Below are 17681 nucleotides of genomic sequence, written 5' to 3'. Positions count from 1 at the left end.
ATCCCTAGTTTAACTAACCAGTAGGTCTCAACATCGTGTAGCGTATTCTGTAATAACTTCCTATCAGCTTTTATACACAGTATGGCAGAAGGCAAAGGCCGTTAGGGAACTAATTATTTTTGGACCAACATAAGAATTATGTGTATGGCATTGTCTTTCTTTGCCTAATAAAAGGTATCAAAACATACAAAGAAAAGCGTGTGCGCATATATTGGACTCAGGGTAACAGAAACAAAAAGGGGTTGAATTAGCACAAGTTTGAAACTTGTGAGCAGTAATGCCAATCGTCAAGACTTTAACATTAGCTACTGCTTAAACAGTTTTTGAATAAGTATGATAAAAAACAAGCTTTGATTCCTTAAGTTAATAGCTTGAATAAAACTGGGTCAGATTTAAAACTTCAAGCTACAGAGCAACAGAATTGGGTGCTTGGGGAAGAAAAACTGAAGCAACTACTTTGATGGTAAATAAATTGGTTCAGGATACTATAGCTTTAACCTATTATGTCCCAGTGTCCTATTTAGAGGGCAGCTTCATAAACGATTTGGGACATAATGGGTTATTGTGACAGATGGGGTACTATGAGAATACTCTGAAATATTAGAACATTAGATTGGTAGACTTTCCTGTGGTTAAAAGGATTTCTTCTCAGGAACTTAAAAAAATACATTGTATGTGAGTGTTTACTGATTCCAAAGGAGTCTGCCCCTCCTTTATTGAAGGTGTATTGCCTTCTATCTAAGGATATGCCTAGCACCAGTAATTCTGAACATATTTTATTAGATTTGTTCTTAGAATTAAACACTTTTGTTTATCAAGTGCTTGCAAAGAAAACTTTATTGGTTACTTTTCTTCTCAAAATGGTTCAGGACTGGTTTTTAAGAATCTTAAAATGGATGTTTTGTTCTTGGAGGAGAAGATTCAGAGCTTCGCAGTTGAGGAGAAAAAGATTTTTGGATTCAAAAGCAAACATGTTGAAATTGGATGCTAAATTCAGATTATATCATTGTTATAAATGTAAATTTAGATTGTGTGATGATATTTTTTTGGATCCTGACCAGTTGGTGGTCCTTCTTTAGAACGAGAGTAAGAAACTGAATAGTTAAGTACCTGGGATCCTGGAAATAATATGATAGCATTATTCTTAGCTGATATATTAGTATTTTGTGACTCTCCCTCTTTACTTTTTGTGGTCTTAACAGCAGCAAGCATTTTCTTTAATTGATATACATATATTTTTTTCATGTGTGGTTTTGCTTGGGCAGCAAAATAGTGAAGGGGATGGAACAGCTCCCTATGAGGAAGGCCAAAGAGATTATTTAAAATCATTTATATACCACCTATACAAATGTTTTGTAAGATCTAAGTGGTTTACAATAAAATGAGAAGATACAAAATTCAAAAGGCGGAAAAAAGAGTAAAAGAAATCTAAAGGAGAATAAAATGCAAAACAATAAGATAAAACCATAGGATGTTACGCTTGGGCTCCGGTCAGGAGTCGTGAACACCACCCAGCAGGGTGGCTCCAGGTGGAGAGAGACAGGAATGGCTAGAAACAGTGTCTGGTTCCAGGCTGGGTCAGGGCAGGCAGCAAGTAGCAGTGTCTGGGTCCAGGCTGGGTCAGGGCAGGCGGCAAGTAGCAGTGTCTGGGTCCAGGCTGGGTCAGGGCAGGCGGCAAGTAGCAGTGTCTGGGTCCAGGCTGGGTCAGGGCAGGCGGCAAGTAGCAGTGTCTGGGTTCAGGCTGGGTCAGGGCAAGGCAGGTCAGAAGGCCCGTAGGCCACACACACACAGAAGGCCCGTAGGCCACACACAGTAAGCAGGGCAAGGCAGGTCAGAAGGCCCGTAGGCCACACACACACAGAAGGCCCGTAGGCCACACACAGTAAGCAGGGCAAGGCAGGTCAGAAGGCCCGTAGGCCACACACACACACAAGGCCTGTAGGCCACACACCATAAGCAGGGCAAGGCAGGTCAGAAGGCCCGTAGGCCACACACACACACAGAAGGCCTGTAGGCCACACAAGGCAAGGCAAGACAAGGCAAGGAATAAGGCCCGAAGGCCGCGCAAGGCAAGGCAAGGAATAAGGCCCGAAGGCCGCGCAAGGCAAGGGAAGGTCCAGGGACCAAATGCACAGCAAGCAAGGAAGGCTAGAGCAGGGAGCCCAGGCGAGCTCGATGCCAAAGCCCTGAGGGAACTGTCAGGCAGGGTTATAAGGGACAGCCCAGAACATAGAGAGGAGAAGGGAGATGGACTGGGCCTGTCAGGAGATCCAGCTCTAGAGGGACCCCTGGTGGTGAGGCGGTTGCACAGCAGCCATAGCCGTAACATAGGATACAAAAACATGAAATGATAAAACATTAAAATGAGTAGGATTAAAAGAGGTATATCAAAAAGTAAAATACAGTATAGTATGGATCATGTGGTTGTGCAACTTTTTAGTGTTCTTCAGCTTGGAGAAGATATGGCTGAGGGGGGGATGTGATAAGGGTCTATAAAATAATGAGTGGAGCAGAAAGGGTAAATGTGAATCTGTTTATTCTTTTAAAAAATACAGTGACTTGAAGGGACACCATGAAGTTAGTATGTAGCACATTGAAAACAAATCATAGAAAATTCATTTTCACGCAACTAATCTCTGGAATTTATTGCCAGAAGCATGTGATAAAGATAATTAGCATAGCTGGGTTTATAAAAGGGTGTGAGTTCTTAGAGGAAAAGTTCAAAACCATTATTAATCAGGTAGATTGGGGAAAGCCACTTCTTATCCCTGGGCATTCGTAGCATGGGATATATCTATTATTTAGAATACTGCAGATATTTGTATCCTAGATTGGCCACTGTTGGACGCAGGATACTGGGCTTGATGGATCTTCAGTCTGACCCAGCATGGCAGTTCTTATGTTCTTATATAAGATGGATATGTATCTTAAATATCTTAAAGCTGATAAATAAAAAAAAATACATGGGGCAGGACATTTCAGATCCAAATGCATTAGCCAATATATATATATTTTCCTTGCTCTTATTTTGACATTAGCTGGGACATTGGGGATGTGGAGTGTGAGAAAGGGGTAAAAAATGTAATCACTATTTTGTGGTGCGTTTGATTATGCCGCAAACTTCTACTAGTTGCCATCAACAAGATTAGGTAAAGGAAATGGGTGGAGAGGCATATTGTTGGTGGGCTCCTCCTTGCACATAAGGTGACTTTTTGCTTCTCTCATCATTTTGAGAAAATGTCCTGCTTGCTTTCTATCCTAGACCTTTCCTCCGTTATCTCTCCTCCTTTGCTCTTTCTATTTTCTTTCTCCCTTTGCTTGCTTGCTGTCTCCTATCCTTTTTTTTCCTGTTCTCCCTCTCCCCTTTGCTCTCATTTCCCTTACTGCTCTGTCTCATTTGCTGTTTCATACTGAAGCTCTGTATAGAAATGGAGCCGCAACATGAGTGAACCATGGGAAGAAGAGTCAGGAAACGTTAGATTCAAGTGCGGATGTTACCACCTCTCCTCCTGACCTATTAATTGTGAGTACTTTGCTCATAACCAATAGGCTGTTGGAAGACACAGGAAAAACCGTGCTTGAGAGAAGGGTCTGTCAGCACTGACTTATGTTGGTGTACTGGCGAGTCATTCACCAGCTTGACATTTTTGGTGACAAACTGGTGCCACCAAGTTTTTCACACTGCCTACATAACTTAAATCATTCTTAGCAATCAGTAAAAAAAACAGAAGAAAAAGAACAGTTTTAATCTGGTTCCTAAACCTTTTATTTTTTGTAAGTGCATAGCAAAATGCTTTATTCAGCTGTTCCAATAGATATACGTTTAACAGCTTCACACTAATTAAACTTTTTATGTTAAAACTCTAGTTTGGTACAGATTCAGAGTTAAACAGACTGACAGTCATGACATGTCTTATAAACATTCGAAAGGCTCATTGTCTGATACAAACAAAATACTTTTCATACATAGATAGGACTAGGTGTAATAATTCCACTAAGAGCTCCAGAAGAGATCATCTTGGTTCAGTTTAACTTTTCAGGGTATTTTGTGTGTCTGTGTGGGAGGGGTATAAACTTCCAAGATTTTTATCCTTATGGTAACTTGTTGATTCAGTATTGTGCAGATTTTGAATACCACTTTTTCTCCTCTTCTTGTATCCTACATATAGGTAGGAAGCAAGTATAACTTGCTCATATGCAGGTTTAATGTGTGCAACAGTTTTTCCTTGCTGAAATCTTACCTTGATGTTTTCTGATTTGCTATCTAGGATAAGAAGGACAGGGTGTCCAAATTTGATACGCTTCGTCATTCTATAGCTGGAATAATACGGTCTCCAAAATCTGTGCTGAGCTCATCATCCGTAAGTAGAGTATATCAGATAGTTATAAACATATAAATAAAACAGTTTATTTCTAACAGAATAAATATATTTTTTTACATACATTATTAAATATACTGTCTTAAAGGAATACAATTGTACAAATAAAGTCAAACTTTTGTTTACTTCACTGTGAGCAGGTAACAGAAACCCATGCCAGCTTTAATAGTTTTCTTGAAGGTTCTTATTTTTATCCCAATAAAATCATAATATAGGATATGATGACAGATGAAGATCTCAAAGCTTAAACTACTCTGCCTATTTTCCTTTCCTGTTGCAGACTCTGCTTGATCTCCCGCTTTACTGTCATTTTTCTCCCATTAAGGATCATCTGTGCTTATCCCATGCTTTCTTTTAATTCTGTTTAATTTTTGCCTCCATCGTCTTCACTGGGAGACTTTTCCATGCATCCATTACTTCAAAGAAACAGTTCCTTATCTTACTCCCATGTCTAAACTTTTCTGCCCCAAATCATGTCCCCTAGTACAATGTTACCCTGAATGAAAACATAAATCTAACAGTTGGGCCGATAAAGTAAAATCGCGGTAGAGCGGGCGAGCGCACAGGCCACTCTCCTGTGTGCGCGATACAGTATTTTAATTTATTAAAATTAGGGCCGGCGGTAAAAAGAGGCGCTAGGGATACTAGCGCGTCCCTAGCGCCTCTTTTCGGACAGGAGCGGCGGCTGTCAGCGGGTTTGACAGCTGACGCCCAATTTTGCTGGCATCTGTTCTCGAGCCCGCTGACAGCCACAGGTTCGGAAACCAGACGCTGGCAAAATTGAGCGTTCGGTTTTTGACCCGCGGGCCTATTTCAAATTTTTTTTTCTATTTTTTCTACTTTTTTTTAACTTTCGGGACCTCCGACTTAATATCGCCATGATATTAAGTCGGAGGGTGCACAGAAAAGCACTGCTTTTCTGTGCACTTTCCCGGTGCCCGGAGAAATTAGCGCCTACCTTTGGGTAGGCGCTAATTTCTGAAAGTAAAATGTGCGGCTTGGCTGCACATTTTACTTTCTGTATCGCGCAGGAATACCTAATAGGGCCATCAACATGCATTTGCATGTTACGGACGCTATTAGGTTCAGGGGGTTGGACGCGCGTTTTGGACGCGTTTGGACGTGCTATTACCCCTTACTGAATAAGGGGTAAAGCTAGCGCGTCCTAAACGCGCGTCCAATCTCAGGTTACTGTATCGGCCTGAATGTTAACAAAAATCTTTTTGTAAAATAAATGAAATAAGGAAATTGATAATATACAATTTTATGCTGTATATTCTTTTTTCATTTGAAATAAACTAGTATTTTAGTAGACCTAAAACAATTATTTACTAAATGCTGCCAGATGATTGTAGGTCAGTAGTCAGTCTGGGTTGGGATAGTAGCTTGAGTTCTTCAGCATTATCTTGCTTTTTCCAGCTCTGGAAACAATCTATATTTCTTAGGAAAGTATAAATTAAATACCAGTTTTACAATGTATTATCCGAGGACAAGCAGGATGGCAGTTATATTGGCCACATTCTAGTCTTCAAGTACAATAGGTGATTTAATTACTAATAACAGATTTGAAATTTCATTTTTGAGTTCTTTCAGAACCATGGAATGTGTACCATCTGGTCTGGACAATTTGCTACCGGGTGATTTGCTAGACTTCAGTTTCTCAATCTGGCCTACTATATCTTCCATGTTCATTTTGATTTGCTTTGGTTCATCTGACTCATCACCCTCGAAAGCCATCTCTGGAATGGGTAGCTCCCCAACATCTTAATTTGTAAACACCGAAGCAAATAATTCATTTAGTCTTTTTGTGATGGCTTTATCTTCTGCAAGTGCTCTGTTAATCTCTCAATGATCTAACAGTCCAACAGACTCCCTCACAGGCTTCCTGCTTCGGATATATTTTAAATACTTATTATGAGTTTTTGCCTCTAAAACCAGCTTCTTTTCAAATTCTCTCAGCCTGTTTTATCAATGAAAGCTTAAAATGAAGCAGACTCTGTATGAATTGGACAACCAAAGTCTGTACAAAGATGGGCCTACATTCTATCTGCTGTTATAAGTGCCAACTGCACTAAGTAAACCCTTACTGGCTAATTTTGAAAGGAATGTGTGTGTGCCCATGTTGAGTCCGGTCTTCGACGGCTTTGCCTCGCCTACCTCTCTCTACTTGCGGCTCCTCCCGCTCATCTTGGACTGATGGCCGCCACGGCATCTGCTTGCTGTTCTCTCCGGCGTCCCCGGACCAGCTTTGGTGTTGCCTCCCACCATTCTCCTTCAAGGTACCTCTAGGGCGCATGCCGCCCTCATCTTTATCTTCACGTTGGCGTGAACCTCAGGGACGTCCCCCTGTTTTGACGTCACGACTCCAGGGTATATCTACCTACAGTATTTGCTAGCTCGTTGAGTTAGCAACAGGATTTGTACGGATGGGATTCGCCCTCCGTTCCTAAGCTACTCTGACACTCCAGCTCTATCTGGAACTCTTACTACCCTTCGGGGTTGCTAACGGGCTCCCCGCTCCTCGGGGGCCTCTCTGCTTCTTTCAGGTGCTATCAGGAAACTAGTACTCGCTCCTCGAGGGCCCATGTTCCCTGTGTCACTGCCTCTACTTCTACCCTTCTACTTGGAAGAATTAACTTACAGTCACTATCAGTGAGTACAGAAAACATCTCTCTACTGTACTGCTTTGCCGGAATCAGGTACTCTCTCCTCGAGGGCCTGCTCTCTGCTCCGGTGCCAGACTTCTTGTCTAGTGGAATCTCTGCAACTGCTAGTGAGTACAACACCACTGAGTCTCTCTGCTCTAAGGGATCAGGTACTCGCTCCTCGAGGGCCTGCTCTCCCTGTCTCGGAGCTCTCCTAATTCTATTTGGGACTCTGAATGCTATCTTATTCTGTATTCATAACTCTGTCTCTTTCCACTACAGCACTGCTCTACAGAGGACCCGCTGTTCCAGCGTTCTGTGAGAGATGCGCCCAGCCGGACTCTACAACCACTACTCACTACTGCCACCTCTGGTGGTTCCATAAACTGTTTAATAAAAGATTCAAATCTGTGTTTGTCTGTCCGGAGTTTAGCCTGACACTGTGGTTCCTCACGGGACTGCCCCCTCGTGGGCGTGGTCAGCTGCCACAGTGTCCAAGGATCCACCCAAACACCATTAACCATAACAGCCCAAAAACACACATACTGGCGTGCGAGCAGATATATGTTGCAATTTTATATCGTGCACGCAAGTACATACGTATCATTTAAAATCCCCCTGCCGCACATGTGTAATCTTAAGAGGCGGCTCAAGTAAATGTCCTGCGCGTATTTCTGCAAGGGCTTTAACAGCTTCTATGCATGTATGCAGGAGTTTTTTTAAAACATGCTCGCGCGAGGGAAAAAGTTTTTCCAATTAGTCCACCAGTTTGTCCAGTTGATAATGAGGTCTTCAAGAGAGAATGAAAAGCAATTTACGAAAGCTTGAACAGTGGTTGAAGATTTGGCAGCTGGGATTTAATGCCAAGATGTGCAGGGATGCGGTAATCCAAAAGAGCTGTATGTGATGGGGGGAAAGGCTGATATGCATGGACCAAGAAAAGGATCTTGGGGTGATAGTGTCTGGCGATCTGAAGATGGCGAAGCAATGTGACAAGGCAATAGCTAAAACCAGACGTTTGCTGGGCTGCATAGAGAGAGGAATAACCAGTAAGAAAAAGGACATGGTGATGCCCTTGATGAAGGCTCACTTGGAGTACTGTGTTCAGTTCTGGAGCCCTTATCTCAAAAGGGATAGAGACAGGATGGAGGCGGTCCAGAGAAGGGCTATAACCTATGGGTAGAGACTGAAGGATATGAATATGTATACCCTGGAAGAGAGGAGGCGCAGAGGTGATATGATACAGACCTTCGGATACCTGAAAGGTTTTAATGATGTACAAATATTAAACCTTTTCCATTGGAAAGAAATCAGTAGAAACTAGGGGTCATGAAATGAAACTCTAGGGAGGTCGTCTCAGCACCAACGTCAGAAAATATTTCTTCACATAGTGGGATAAGCCAGATACTTTGATGCAACTCCAATATTGCTCTCTGCTTCAGTGGCAAGGCATAACAGGGAATTTGATTCAGACAGCAACGAATGAAGGCCCTGACTTTTACGATGTGGGAAACTAGTGAGCATGGGCGTAATCTAGATGGAGCAGCAGATATCATAAGCTTGCTCGGCAGCCTGGATAGACAATTTGGTCCTTTTCTGCCATCATTTCTATGTTTCTATATGATGTATATAGGGAAAATTAACCCATGCTGTAGTTATATGACGATATATTTCATGTTAGAAGTTACCACCCAGGAAAAAGTTCTAGGTGTCATAGTGGACAATACGTTGAAATTGTTTGCTTGGTGTGCTCCAGCAATCAAAAAAAAACCAAACGAACAGAATGTTGGGAATTATTAGGGAGAATGTCATAATGCACTGGAGAAGGTACAGAGAAGGGTGACCAAAATGATAAAGGTGATGGAAAGGCTAACGAGGTTTGAGCTGTTCAGCTTGGAGAAAAGATGAGGGGTGGATATGATGGAGATATACAAAATCATGAGAGGACTAGAACAGGTAAATGTGAATTGGTTGTTTACTCTTTCAGATTATAAAAGGACTAGGGGGCACTCCATGAAGTTAGCAAGTAGCACATTTAAAACAAATCAGAGAAATCTTTTTTTCACTCAGTGCACATTTAAGCTCTGGAATTCATTGCCAGAGGATGTGGTTAAGGCAGTTAGTGTAGCTGGATTTTAAAAAGTTTTGGATAAATTCCTGGAGGAGACATTCATCAACTATTTGTCAAGTTGACTTAGGGAATAGCTACTAGCATTACCATGGGATCTATTTAATGTTTGGGTACTCGTTGGTGCTTGTAACCTGGATTGGCCACTATTGCAGACAGGCTGCTGAGCTTGATGGACCCTCGGTCAGACCCAGTATGGCAAACTCTTATGTTTTTATGATGCCTCTGTGAATGTAGAGAGCAAAAGCTAGATTTCTGTGGATTCAGAATAGCTTGGCAAGCAAGAAAGTCAAGGCGCTGGAAGCAAATTGCATATTTGTGTAGTGGGAACGCTTGAGGCGGTCCCATTTCTGGGATTTCGTGTACCCTTTGGCTACGACGCAACCACAGAGGAGCTCCGTGAAGTTCCGAGGCAGGCGAGGAGTGTCCAATCACAGGCTGAAGATGCAGGACCCTGGCCTCTGCTGAACCTGATCGCATCAAAGAGACCCAGCAACGCAATGTTGGTCTCTGGGGTAGCCCTCCGGCCACTCAAAAGCCCTTTCGGACCTGCCGTTCGGCACAGCAAATGCGACAGGATGGACAGAAGCTGAAGGGCGAAGACATCAAACGAAGACTCAGGATATGTGAGGGCTTCACACGAAGAGTCAGGATACTTGAAGGTTGAGAATTGACACAAAGACTTAGGTTGATTGAAGAACTGAGACAGATTCAGGTTGATTGAAGAGAAGGACTCCGACAGAGTCATAAACCATACGCACACCCTCCCCTAGAAACAACAACCTGGCATCTACCAGAGCACATGCTCTCTCCATAGCTGGCCCTGCCCTATGGAACAAAATTCCCGTAGACCTTCGCCAGGAAAACTGCTTAAAAACATTAAAAAAAACAAACTAAAGACTTGGTTGTTCGCACAAGCGTACACCTAATCCTACACCCCTACACTCCCAGCATGCTTCCCCCGGCTTCACTCATTTAAAATGTCCACAAGTTGAATAGCATTGCAATTGATTGTAAATAACCCTACTACTCTGTACATAAGTTTCCTTTATTTCCAACTACACTGTCCCATACATATATCATTTAGACTTTTAAGCATGTTCTCTGTTAAGTTCTTCTTATGTACCTGTTCTATTGTTATTTGTCAAGCGCATTTTGGGGCGGATTTTCAGAGCCCTGCTCGTGTAAATCCGCCCAAAACCGGGCGGATTTACGCGAGCAGGGCCCTGCGCGCCGGGAAGCCTATTTTACATAGGCCTCCCGGCGCGCGCAGAGCCCCGGGACTCGCGTAAGTCCTGGGGTTCTCCGAGGGGGGGCGTGTCGGGGGCGGGCCCGGTCGGCAGCGTTTTGGGGGCGGGTACGGGGGCGTGGCCGCACCCTCCGTACCCGCCCCCAGGTCGCGGCCCGGTGCGCAGGAGGCCCGCTGGCGCGCGGGGATTTACGCCTCCCAAAGGGAGGCGTAAATCCCCCGACAAAGGTAAGGGGGGGGTTTAGACAGGGCCGGGCGGGTGGGTTAGGTAGGGGAAGGGAGGGGAAGGTGAGGGGAGGGCAAAGGAAAGTTCCCTCCGAGGCCGCTCCGATTTCGGAGCGGCCTCGGAGGGAACGGGGGTAGGCTGCGTGGCTCGGCGCGCGCCGGCTATACAAAATCCATAGCCTTGCGCGCGCCGATCCAGGTTTTTAGCAGATACGCGCGGCTCCGCGCGTATCTACTAAAATCCAACGTACTTTTGTTTGCGCCTGGAGCGCAAACAAAAGTAGGCTATTCGCGCGCCTTTTAAAATCCGCCCCTTTATGTGCAGTTTACGTTTACTGTAAACCGATGTGATATCCCTGATGAGTGTTGGTAAATAAAAACCCTAAATAAATAAATCCACAATTCTGAATTGGTACTGCCACATCACGTGCCCTACACAGCCAATCAGGGCTGGTCGTGGACCACGTTGGTGGTTCCCCACTCAGGTTGCTTAGAGATTCCACAACAAAGACTCCGAGGCATGCCCTCCACAGCCAGTTAAGGCAAGGCATGGACCACACTATTACGATACATGTTATGCAGAGTTCAATTCATATGGATGGAGGCAAACGCAAGAGGCTCCCAAGACCCGGACAAGATATAGGAATGGACGAGAACTTCAGGATCCCAGGGACTCTGAGTAAAAGACTTGGCAAGGAGCTCGAGCGAACTCTGAGTATGGAACCTGAAGCTGAGGGTTAAAAGCCGGAATCCTCGGGAGGCTTACCCTGCCGAAGCAAAGGACATCTGGATAAAGGAAGCTGAGGGCGAGAGGACATCAGGACCTCGGTGGAAATGAAGGACGACACATCAGGAACATCAGAATCTGGACGAAGAAATCACAGGATCTGACAAGAGACCTTGGCAAAGAACGAAGACAGTTATGGAATTTCAACATGGAACAGAGTACCAACGAGAAGCAAGATGGAAGAGAAGTCCTAAGGAGGACTGGCTCCTTGCGAAGGCAACGAAGCAATGAAGAAAGGCCCTTTTTAAAGGGCTGAAGAGGAGGCTTCCAAGATGACATCACAGGAGGACCTCTCCCACGCTGTCCCTTTAAAAGGTGAAGAGAGACGTAGCCTTGCGCCTAAGGAGGAAGCAGGAAGTGGGCAAGACCCTGGACAGTGACGTCCTTGCTGCAGAGCAAGTAGGAGCAGGGTTGGGCCGTAGAACAGGCCCTGACGCTGGAGTGGCGGCGTCCAAGCCACGAAGAAGAGACTGGAGGCACCAGCAGTGGCCAGCAGCCGTGAAGTAGCATCATCTGCAGTCTCCGGACTGCATGGAGACCCGGGCAGCATTGGCTTCCCGCCGCGGATGGTGGAGGTGACGGCGGCGGCCTCCCAGCCGCTTGGATAACCGGCGGCCTCTGGGCCTCGTGGAAACACTGTTAGCGGCCTAGCCGCACAGGGCATGGCAACAGCTTTCTGCCGTGGTACAGCGGCAGAAAAGTCAGTGACCTCTGGGTTGCACAGGACAGCACTCAGAGCGGCTCCAGCTGTGTGGTGGGATTGTTGGCGGCCTCCAGGCCACAGAAGCAGGGGAAAAAGAAAGGTGAGAGACTGCCAAATGCAGAATCGCAACAGTTTGTGTAGTTTGGAAGTGAAGAGGAGGAGGGAGATGAGACAATAGTTAGGCAGGTAGGGTTCTTTGAAGGTTTGAGGTGTGATCAGAGCATGTTTGAAGGAGGTGGGAATAGTTGTAATGGAAATTGATAGATTGAGAATGTGACAGATGGAGGTGATGATTACAGAACGATAGAACTGAGGAGCTGGGCAAAGATGGGTTGAGAGGAGCAAGTGAGTTTGGAGGAGGAGAGAATAATAGACAGTGTCTTCCTCTGGTTTCAGAAAAGGAAGAAAGACTGGCAGGGAATAAGGGAAGAGTTATGGAGCTAGAGGGAATATAGAGAATCAAGATTAAACTTGTTTAACTTGTTATTGAAGAAGTCTGTCATGCTCTGAGTATAGGGTAAAGGGGTGGATTTGGGGCAAGGCTTTGAATGGTGGAGGAAGTTTCAGGAGAGTGATGAGTTTGGTTAGAAGATAGCAAGGGCTGCAGGCAAAGACTTTTTTTTATAAATGGATGTAACAGGTTTGCTTGCCGAGTATAGTAACACTGGAAAGAAATATGAATTTCAAATGTAGAAAGTTATCATGGGAGCGTATTTTAGCTAGAGGTACTCTACAGGATAGGTATAGGAATGTAGGAAGTGAAATCTGGAGATGTGCCAAGTTTGAGGTTTGATATGCCTTACAGGACAGATGGGGCAAGAATTTGTTATCAGAATTCAGTGTTGCAAAGAGAAACTGCCTTTTCAACAGATTCTGACTAGGTTGCTTAGGAGAGATAGGTCATGGAGAGGATGTGGGGGTCAATAGCTTGGAGATCCATTAAGGCAGTGTTTCCCAACTTTTTACCACTGCACACTAGAGTGCGGTGCCTTCAGGATGTCCTTACGCTAGCAGGGGGCATGGGAGAGCAATACTTATCGGCAGTTGCTCCTGCTTTCCCCTCTGCTGGCTCTCCCCTGCAACAGAAACTGCATGGGGCTCTGTAGGCTTGTAAGACTTGCTGGCTCCATGCAGTTTAGATTGCAGAGGGAAGTTGGCAATGGAGGAAGGAGCAGCACCAGTAAGCTTGCTCCCAGACTTTTGCTGTTCAGAGATAAGGTGTGGAGTGGGGAAAAGAACAGATGGATATACCACAGGGAGGGGGAGGGAAGGTGATGATGCCAGGGGGTTGGGGGAGAAAGATGGATGGAGAGGGAAGATGATTATTTAAGGGGATGTGAAAGGAGAGGGAAGTGATAATGGTGCAAGGGGGTAGAGGGAGCGGGAAGAGAAGGTGATGCCAGGGGGGTGGGGGAGAAGGAAGATTGATGTCAGTGAGGGGTGGAGGAATGAAGAGAGGAAGAAAGTGATGATGCTAGGGGGTGAGGGAGAGGGCAGTTGATGCCAGGGGATGAAGAGAAGTTGATTGGCATGGAGAGTGGAGGGGAGAGGAAGAGAAAACTCATATATAGGGAAGAGAAAGATGAAGCCAGGGGATGGAGAGAGAGGAATATTGATGATGCCAATGGGTGAGGGAGAGGGGTAGAGCAGAGAGAGAGAGGGATATGATGTCAGGGGGAAATGAAAGGTGATGATGGGTAAAGGGAGAGGGAATGTGATGATGATGCCTGGGGATGGGGTTAAGTGATGAAGGGAGAGGGAAGGTGACGATCATGATGTAATAGTGGAGGAAGAGATGGTGGGAAAGTGAAGTTGACGATGATTGGGGTAATGGGAGAGGAAAGGTGATGATGCCAGGGGGTAGGGAAAATGGGTAGAAGGAAAGGGAAGTTGGTGATAATGATTCCAGGGGTGAGGAGGTGGAAAGAGAAGGTGATGTTGATGCTAAGGAGTCAGGAAGAGGGAAGGTGATGATAACCTTTATAACATTTTTGTCTTCCCCTTATCTACCCCCTATCCCTTATAACCTCATTTTTGTAAACCGTTATGATGGCGTTAATTCTGACATTTTCCAAATGACGGTATATAAAACTCTTTAAATAAATAAATTATTATTATTATTACTCTTTAGCATATTATATTTCTTTACCCCTCCTCACCCTAGAAATTTATTACATAAGAACATAAGAAATTGCCATGCTGGGTCAGACCAAGGGTCATCAAGCCCAGCATCCTGTTTCCAACAGAGGCCAAACCAGGCCACAAGAATCTGGCAATTACCCAAACACTAAGAAGATCCCATACTACTAATGCAATTAATAGCAGTGGCTATTACCTAAGTAAACTTGATTAATAGCAGATAATGGACTTCTCCTCCAAGAACTTATCCAAACCTTTTTTGAACCCAGCTACACTAACTGCACTAACCACATCCTTTGGCAACAAATTCCAGAGCTTTATTGTACGTTGAGTAGCATGGGATCTTCTTAGTGTTAAAAAAAAATAAAATAAAGGAACACAAACCATGGTTCAGTAAAGAAATAAAATTCACCCAAAAAAATTGCGTAAAAAGGAAAAAACCTGGAGAAAAAAAACCCACAAACTCAAACTTGGCAGCATATAGAAGTCTCCTGGCCCAATATAAGAAACTTATTAGTGAGTCTAAAAAAAAGAGTTCTTTAGTAAAAAAAAAAAAATTTCAAAATTATCTGCACAATCCTAAAATCCTGTTTACAACGGTTCAGAATCTCATCAGAAATCCATCTGAAAACAGTGATTCTCTACCAGAATCAAAATGTACAGAAATTGCTGATTTCTTTAAGCAAAAAATAGTAAATTTACTAAATGGGCTAGATAACAAGACGCCAGAATTACTATGGGTAACAGGGAATACACGAAGTGGTCCAACTTTGAGGAGGTCTCATTTATAGAAATAGAAAATCTGATAAAAAAAAACCAAAAAAAACTTGAACCCTGCAACGCATCCTCTTGATAAAATTCCCATTCCAGCACTAAAAGCAACTGCACATTTGATTTCTACTCCCATAGCAAAAATAATCTTTCCCTTCAGGAAGGTCATTACCCCCCAATACAAAGTGCAATAATTTAACCAATTCTAAAAAAAAAACAACCCCAATTTCAAACTTATCTTTCTTAGCAAAATTATTAGAAAAAGTAGTACAAAAATAACTTACAGATCATCTTGAAAGCAATAATATTTTATTCCCCTCACAATTCGGCTTCAGATAACATTACAGCACTGAAACACTACTGATTGCATTCACTGATACAATTCTCAGAGGATTCGACAGCGGACAAAAATATTTCCTTATATTGTTAGACCTCTCTGCAGTTTTCAACACGGTGAATTATTCAATACTTATTGAATGATTAACTGAAATAGGGTTGACTGACTCCACAATCAAACGGTACTCTTCTTACATTAAAAATAGATATTTCCAAGTTAAAATTAAAAAAAACCGCTTTCAGATAAAAAAAAGAACTGAGTACGGGAGTCCCTCAAGGATCTTCCCTATCAGCCACCTTGTTTAATGTTTACATGATTCTGATTTGTCATTTCCTGAGCGGACTAGGACTTCTGCATTATGTATACGCAGATGACATTCAAATTATAATTCCAATAAATTCCTCTATCGAGTCGACTATTGAGCTGATAGTTATGTATCTATCCATGATTAAAAAACTTTTGACTAATATGAAATTAATACTGAATATAGAAAAAACTGAAATCATTTATCTGGATAGAAGAACATGCCATGATAAGTTACCGAACATAGCACTTAAAAATAACAACATCATTCTCGAATTCAGAAGCAACACACGTGATCTAGGAGTCATTATTGACTCTGAATTTAATTTCAAAAAGCATATATCTATTAAGTTAAAAGAAGGCTATTACAAATTACAGCAAACAAACAACAAGATGGAATCGGTATAAATTGGACTTTATTGAATCTTGCCCGACTCTGGCAGAGTTTCGCTCAACGAGCTGCCTCAGGGGCTTTAGAGCCACTTGAATTGGCTCAGATTAGCACGGACTTCACATGTATCATAATTGAAGCAGCATTAATCAGCGAACTATCGGACCTGTTTTGAAACATACTTTCAACAGCAGACCATTGTGAGGGCAATGATATCACAATTCTACTCGCCGCTCAACAAATGCTGTGCAGAACTGAGCGGCGAGTAGAATTGTGATATCATTGCCCTCACAGTGGTCTGCTGTTGAAAGTATCTATTTCAAAACAGGTCCGATAGTTAGCTGATTAATGCTGCTTCAATTATGATACATGTGAAGTCTGTGCTAATCTGAGCCAATTCAAGTGGCTCTAAAACCCCTGAGGCAGCTCGTTGAGCGAAACTCTGCCAGAGTCGGGCAAGATTCAATAAAGTCCAATTTATACCGATTCCACCTTGTTGTTTGTTTGCTGCTAGCCATCTTGGATCGGTTACCGGTTTGTTTTCTTGGACCATCCCTTTTACAAATTACATACACTTAAAAGACTAAAACCATTACTGGACCAAAACAACTTTAGAACTGTACTCCAAGCCTTGCTTTTTTCTAATACTGACTTCTGTAATGCTTTACTGTTAGGCCTTCCACAATCAACTATTCGTCCACTACAGGTCCTTCAAAATGCAGCAGCCAGGGTTCTAACAAATACAAAGAAATATGATCATATCACCCCCATACTGTCTTCCTTACACTGGTTGCCAATTAACTACCGGATTGAGTATAAAGTATTGTGCATTATACACAAAATAATTTACGGAGAAGCAACAGAATGGTTTAATGCAGCCATTACATTACATACACCCCAAAGATAGTTAAGATCCAGTAATAAAGGGCTGCTATCAATCCCATTGGTACAATCAGCCCATCTTTCACAAGTCAGAGAGAGAGCGATCTCCCTAGCTAGCCCAAAAATTTGGAATACATTACCTGAAAAGATAAGACTACAGCAGAACCTTAAATCATTTAAGAAAGATGTAAAAATGGCTATTTTGTAAGGCATATGATGAAGAAACTCCATGATTGGATTGAATACCTATGCAGGACACATGAGGCGAAATCAAGTTTTAAAATTACTTGATTTTATCGTTTTTCTTTTATTATTGACATTTTCTTTATATTATTATTTTATTGAATCTATTTTATATTATGTTTTATTTTTGCTTAATATTATTATTGCTTAAGATTGCATTCTGTTTTATATTCTTTTAACTGTTTTTATTTAAAATTAATTATTTATGTAAACCGTTATGATGGTATATTCTGATTGACGGTCTATAAAAATTTATAAATAAATATCCTCATAAACTCTGGCCCAATTTTTCCTGGGTTTTTATTTATATTCTCCTGTACCCTTTCTGCTCCAAAGCTGATCCTTTACTTGTTCTATGTACTTATGATTATACCACTAATTTTAGCCATTGTAGTCTCGCTGCTCCTCATCTGTAGCATAATATTCTCTTTATGTATGTCTATTCTTTGCCCTTAGCAGCTAAAAGATATTAGTCAAGTTCAGTCTCTCTTTATGCTTT

General features: G+C 42.9%; 1 protein-coding gene across 1 annotated transcript in view; it reads left to right on the top strand.

The window, feature by feature from the left end:
- FER (FER tyrosine kinase) overlaps positions 1-17681 on the top strand; it is a 612331-nt gene that overhangs the window by 232124 nt on the left and 362526 nt on the right. The window contains exon 11 of the mRNA XM_029572126.1: positions 4269-4361. Coding sequence (XP_029427986.1) covers positions 4269-4361 — 93 coding nt within the window. The remainder of the gene's footprint in view (positions 1-4268; positions 4362-17681) is intronic.

The sequence above is a fragment of the Rhinatrema bivittatum genome, chromosome 1 (genome assembly GCF_901001135.1).
Source record: "Rhinatrema bivittatum chromosome 1, aRhiBiv1.1, whole genome shotgun sequence".
Taxonomy (NCBI): domain Eukaryota; kingdom Metazoa; phylum Chordata; class Amphibia; order Gymnophiona; family Rhinatrematidae; genus Rhinatrema; species Rhinatrema bivittatum.
Note: the sequence above shows the minus strand (reverse complement) of the source record. Positions and strands in the feature narration are given on the sequence as shown.